Raw genomic sequence first — 6608 nt, 5'->3', positions numbered from 1 at the left:
TCAAATAATTCTCTCCAGAATCATGTGCCTTAGAACATAAAAGGTCACATAAAATTCCTCTGATAGAATGAGATTTCTTAACAGGAGGAGGGAAAGAGCCCCCATCACTTTCCACATGGATTTTCCTTAAAGCCCTGTGATTTACAATGGCTAATTTGTTACAAACCCACAAGAAACTTTCTTTTTCCCACTCTGCTGCAGAACTCTGTGTCCATATTTTTCGATGTGTGGCTTTTCCTTTTCTTTTTTAAACAACAAATCCAGAAGAAATGCTGGTGGGAGGAAAAATATATGACCCAAATAAAAAAGGGCACAGGTTCAAGTTTACTCCACAGCAAGGTTTCCTATTGGCGTTGTTTGGCACACTCAGTGTTAATTCATAACAATCAAAATCCCTTCCATATCGCTCAGATGGGGTCCTAACCCTTCCCTGTCTTTCTAAAATCAGTGACAACTATGTCTTTGTGGGGGCATTTATTTCCTCTTCTCCTTTCTCTCTCTCTCTCTCTCTCTCTCTCTCTCTCTCTCTCTCTCTCTCTCTCTCTCCTGGATGACAACTCCCCATTCTAAGAGCAGAGGGCTGTTTGCCGCCAACTACAGACCCTTTCAGAGCCCAAGCTCTTCGTGCACAAGCCGCATACGGAAGTCGCCCCCCCTCCCCAATTCCAGACAAAGAGCTATAAAAACTCAAAAAGACATGGAAGGAATAAACTTTAAGATATAGATGCACTTTTACTGGTGTATTAAATAACATTTCAGACATTTTTTTTAAAAAAAGGAAATACATCTTAATGTTACCAACAATCAGAATTCTAGGAACAATAAGAGACCAGGATTGTTTTGATGGGACATGTATGATACTGTTTCTAAAACCTCTAAGAGCTAAGCCAAGCGGAGGCGTTATTGCAGAGGTGTTATTAAGGTAAAGGAAAGGTATTACATGATAAAGTTAATTAACTTTTCTTTTTTTTTTTTATAAAAGAGGAGGAAACAAATTTCCTAGCTTCCCACCAAACACCAGAACAATGTGAAAATATTCTGTTTCTTTACTCCATAACCAAGCAAAGCCTTAAAGAAAACTAAAAAGCCATTTTCTGGCAATCCCATACTCCTCTCTGGGTAAGGGGGCATTAAAATAACACTAGCCCAAGTTCTGCAAATATGGGCCAGTTGATTCTTTGATTTGCTAACTGGATGGCAGGTCCCTGCCACTTTTACATTGTTTTCCATCCCGAATCAAGTAGTGGGAATAGGTATCAGAAGCCCTGGTTCTCTGCTGCTACCATCTGTCCCCTGTTAAGAGGCTATGCATCATTGAAAAAGTAAACTTTCCTGAATAGGGAAAATATTTATATAAAATTTAGCTGTACATCCCATTTCATCATATCGTTAAGATTCATAGTACTTCAATATGCTTCTTTCTCTTTCATTTTAGATAAACACTGTCCCTTTGCCTTATCCACTAAAATATACAAGCAGACCCAAAGAAACCCTCACTTCACCATCCTTTCTCTTTCTGTACAAGCTCCATTCTTTACCTCATTCTTTAACTTCTGTAGGAATTCAATAGAATCTAGAACAGAGTTCTATGAATTGGTTGAAAAAATCACAAAGACATGTCACAGAAAGGAGTGATAAAAGGGTAATTTCATCCCACTCCCCAGCACTATCCAAGATGCTGCCATACTAAGAAAAATAAAAGGCAAGTAAGTGAATGCAACAAATAGACATACACATGTGGGTACCAAGGCACCCAAATGTCATCCCCTTGTTGTTGCTTTTGCATCTCTTTATTAGTTGCTTTTGAAGAAATAAGTAGAAAGATGAGTGCTTTTATCAAAATTATTTTACCAGAAAATTTTGCCAACCAGTGTGTGACCTCCCTTGGTAGGAGCAGGAGGGAAAGGAGAAGAGTGCTTTTGTTGCTGCCATCTGAAATATAAAGGAGGTTACTTCGTGGGAACCGAGAATGTTTAGAAATGCCAAGCATAATATTATTTGTGGCCATTCCCTCCATCTGACCTTCACATAACTCTTTCCCACATGATCATTTCCCCCTATCTTATATTATAAATCTAAAAAGTGACATATTTTAAAGAAACATAAGAGTTCTATCAGGATGGCTATATTCTGCATTATTGTCTTTAGGAGAAAGAAAGGGTACGTCGTTGTGGCTAAGCCCACATCCTAGGAATGAATGCCCTACAGATTTCTCCCAGTGGCCATGATAGTTTTTCACCATAGGTGTAATACCTTCCCTAACTGGCATGGAAACTACCCTAGTAGCTTTAGGATCTGAATGGCAAGCCTGGGTCAAGACCATGATGTGTCCGCTTAACATGTGATGTTTTCCAGGAGTAGCCCCTGTGGTTAAGAGCAAAAATTCCTTCTCAAGGTCCACTGAAATGCCCTGCAGAGGGCAGATGCTGCTTGTTTTCTGCCTACAGTGAAGGGATATTGACCCAGAACTCAAATCTATATCCAACTTAAACATTTTACCCATCAGCATGTCTGCGGTCACAAAACACTTCTTCTTTCTGTCACTTCTTGTTCAGACTATTGATAAGATCATTTGGCTGAATCTGTTTGGGACCCATGTAATATTGACTAGGAGTTAGAAAAGATGATCAGATGTAATAAGCCCAGAAACTACCTTTCTAAATGAACATTTATACTTAAACCAATGTTCCAAGGAGGAGTTTAAATACATCAACAAACTTGTAAACTAACTCAAGTCTGCTTGGAAGTCTCACTAAGCTTAAAACTGATTTTTTTTTTAAATGATAGTGTTCTAAGAATGAAAGAATCTGTTAGCATTATGGCTTAATTTCTCCCATACATGCCCCCTGCTTCTTATTTTAGAGCCCGTTTGTTTGATAAGAAACAGACACTAAAGTATAGACCACTGCAAAATCTATCTTTTCCTGTAAACCTAACATTAATAATATATAGAATCTACTTCTAATCATTTGGTAAACACGCACATAGCATATTGTCCGAGTTATTCTTTGTTGAAAAATATTTGTTAGTTATTAAGAGGAATAATCTTCTAACTAAGCCCTGCTTTTCTGCAGATCCTGAATTATGTAGTTCAGTTGATGTTCCCTCAACAGCCCAATTGGATAAGGTATATCTAACCTGGAAAGAAAATGCAGTAATATCTGCATATATTTACAGGGCAAACATCTCTTTGTCAGACCATGAAATGGCAAACAAAATGAAGCTCAAATCCAGTGACCATTTCAATTTAATGCTACAGGCATAGTGACTGAAAGGTTTGGAACTGATGATAGTTTTGCAAAGAAAAGTAAATCAGAACAGTAGTCTTCATTTAAAAAAAAAAAAAAAGCTTCTGAAAGTTATAAACATGAAACCTGGCACTATATGCATAAAATTTATTCCAAAACTTCATGAAGTATAAAGGAAGGGAGGTGTTTTACACACAACTCAACTCAGTCAGTATAAGGTCTAAAGGTTTTTTTTTTTTTTCCCTTAAAACTTGGCACTATCTTTAAAAATAAAATAAAGATATTTCAATAATTAGAACAAACTATGAAGGTATTGTGCATTTCTGTTTTATGTAATAATAAAATATTACTTTAACATAAATATATAAGGATCTCTGCGCTTTTATTTTCCCCACAAGCACAACCAAATGTACCAAAACAAAGTATTTTTAAAGAGACTGAACAAAAAAATTACATCCCATATAGATTTTGCTCACCTACTCATTTAAAGCTACAGAAAAACAGTTTCCAGAACCTTTTTGCTTCAAAAGAAATAAATATACATTGAGGCAGGCCACTTAAAAATGATATGAAAATATTTCCCTGGGTAGCATTAAAAAAAAAAGAAAAATAGACAAAGAAACATTTAAACTATTTCTGCATTTCAAAAGACAGATATTAAACATATATACATTGTGGTAAGGTTCAGTGGTAACTTTCATCTTAGTAAACCTATGAGAGCTAGAGGAACTGTAGAAACATCCCCTGAACTCCAGCTTCTGACCTTACCTACTTGGTAATAAGTATCTGAAAATTCATTTCCTCCCTTTACCATTAGCTCTCTGCCCTGCTCTGGATTGCTTCACTGAAGGCCAGACCCCACACCTCAGGAACAAGCAGAGTGATGTACCCAAAGCAGCTCTGGTGCCCATCTACTTGTGACATTCATTGGGGGAAATGAAATACAGGCAAATGAATATGCCCATTATAAGTCACCATTTATCTTGCAAAAACATTGAAAATGAAACAATCACAGGTGTTTGGAAAGACAATACTGTATAAAGCATATTTTCTAAAACCTTAACTACTGAGTGCAATACTAATCTGATGCTGAACCATAATTTTATGTAGTGAAAATTCAACTTTTAAAATAAACATTTATCTACTCCTAGCCAGGAAAAAAAGCCCCAAACTTTTAAGGTTAATAAAAAGTGTCTTCCCTTTTAGCGCCCTTTTGTGCTGATTATTATTTTTAAAATTTTAACTGATCACAGTTTAATGGTATTTATTTTCAATACAGTTACAAGTTTGTTTGTTTGTTTTCACCTACACTTTCCAGTAGAGTTTTTTTGTGTTGGGAGTTAACTGTTTTCCATCAAGATAAGGTAAAAAAAAAAAAAATGCACTTAAAACTATTAACAAAGGGGAGAGAGGAAGGATTGAAAATGGCATTTTATTTTCACTTCATTTGGCTTCCTTATTGAAGGGAGGAGCAGTCCAAGTGAAATTGGTATTTTCTGTAATAAGTTAGAGGGAAAGAAGATCTGGGACCCCTAAATATGACTGATAAACAAATGAACTAGTGAGGACAAATCCAGTCTATGGTCTATGTATGCATATGGGTATTTGTGTGCTAAGAAACACAGTATGTGCATACAGCATTGAGTTCCTGGGTTATGTTATTTATGCTTAAAAAAAAAGACAATTTGAGGAACAAAGTTTAGTTGCTGCAGTCAGCACAAATAATTTCTCATAATTAAGTTATTAAAACTAAAAGCAGAGAACTATATGGGGGTAGCTGAAGATATATATTCACTTAGCTCTCTTCAAAGTGCCACTTTCTTTCTGTTGGACAACTCTGGAAATATATTTAACCTCCACGTTTCCTTTGAGCTCTTTCACAATGGGCCCGCCTGATAAAATGAAGCAATCAGTCACTCACTATTGATTTTTCTTTTTCTCCCCTGTATAACCTCCCCCAGAAACACTGCCTGAAAATGAAGTTTACTTTGTGGGTGGTAAGAAAACCAATGCTTGACTCTTATTTTTATATTCTAAACTAGAGTCTTGCCTTGGATAAAGTGTGTAGACCATACACATTTCCCCAAAGCAAGCAATTAGGTTTTTTTTTTCTTTTGTATGAATTCAATCATTTTGCTTTGGTAAAAAGAACAAATAAATGTTACATCAATTCAAAGGGAATATGAAGGTAATCAAACTTCACAAACAGTAAGAAGGGGCAATACAAGAACTAGAAATGGAGAGCGGCCAAGAACTGGCTTCAATTCTCTCTACTGAGTAAGCAAAGCAAAGCAAAACCAAACCAAAACGGCAATTCCAAAATTAACCGTGGGGATTAAAAGAAAAAATATGTTTATGAATTTGTTCATGTAAACTTCAATTTTCTTGCAGTGCAAATTTATGTGGTTAAATTTTGCCTATATCAAAGAATGTGTGATTTTTTTCCTCTTTCCTGATGGGAATCCACATTAAATAAACACAGCAGCATGTCCCAACTCCAAGCATCAAGCATGAGGGAGCTGCAGTTTTGTGTTTATCATGGTTTGGTGGGTTTCTTTTTCTTTTTGGTAATTTATTTAGTTTTGCCAGGTATTTATCTCAGTGCTTGCCACCTCTCTTTCTCTCTTTCACGCACACAAACACACACTCTTCTCACTCTCTCTAGGAGACACTCTACTTCATTGCCTGGGTACTCGCCTGTAAAGGTCAAAACACATCATTACACCTGCTATCGTTTATAGGATAGTCCAGTGTCTTAGTTGCTTTCCTTTTTCCTTATTTTTTTTCTTTTTAAGGGACGGGGAAATAATAATTAAAAATAAAAAGAACAATCAAAAGTTAGAGAGGGAACAGAGGTCCGGAAAGGACCGTGGGCCGAAGGGGAGGGGGAGCCCCGCGCTCTGCCCCTCCCCCCCCACCCCCCCGCTCGAGTTCACTGGACCGGCGTCTGCACCCCGTGGTGTGGTGGCGTGTCCCTACTCCCCCCGTACACATCCTCGGCGCCCGGCAGAGTCCCTCCGGGAGGGGTCATCCTTTTCTCTTTCTGTCTCCTGTTACAAAACCAAACTCTCACCACCTCCTTCTCCAGCTGTAAGCTGTCCGCGAGGGAGGTGATCTCCTGGGCCGAGGGCTTGGGGCATTTGAGGAAATGGCTCTCCAGAGCCCCCTTGACGCTCACCTCGATGGAGGTCCGCTTTTTCCGCTTGCGCCCCTGCGCTGCGATCTTGTCTATGCTTGTGGGGCTGCCCGAGGATGAGTCTGCCTCTTCCAACCACTTGTTCAACAAAGGCTTCAGCTTGCACATGTTCTTGAAGCTCAGCTGCAGGGCCTCAAACCTGCAGATGGTGGTCTGCGAGAACA

At 38.1% G+C, this 6608-nt stretch overlaps 1 protein-coding gene across 1 annotated transcript; it reads right to left on the bottom strand.

Moving 5' to 3' along the window:
- Positions 1-771: 771 nt before the first annotated feature.
- Positions 772-6602, bottom strand: Pou3f2 (POU class 3 homeobox 2). Its single transcript, XM_015497123.2, has one exon. The coding sequence runs from the start codon at positions 6550-6552 to the stop codon at positions 6181-6183; it is 372 nt and encodes a 123-aa protein (XP_015352609.1). The 5' UTR covers positions 6553-6602; the 3' UTR covers positions 772-6180.
- Between the last annotated feature and the right edge of the window lie 6 nt (positions 6603-6608).

The sequence above is a fragment of the Marmota marmota genome, unplaced genomic scaffold (genome assembly GCF_001458135.2).
Source record: "Marmota marmota marmota unplaced genomic scaffold, marMar, whole genome shotgun sequence".
Taxonomy (NCBI): domain Eukaryota; kingdom Metazoa; phylum Chordata; class Mammalia; order Rodentia; family Sciuridae; genus Marmota; species Marmota marmota.
The sequence above is the reverse complement of the archived record's forward strand: the minus strand, read 5'-3'. Positions and strand labels throughout refer to the sequence as shown.

Excerpts from the sequence above, each read along its gene's own strand:
- Pou3f2 (XM_015497123.2), bottom strand. The coding sequence starts at position 6,552 with ATGTGCAAGCTGAAGCCTTTGTTGAACAAGTGGTTGGAAGAGGCAGAC.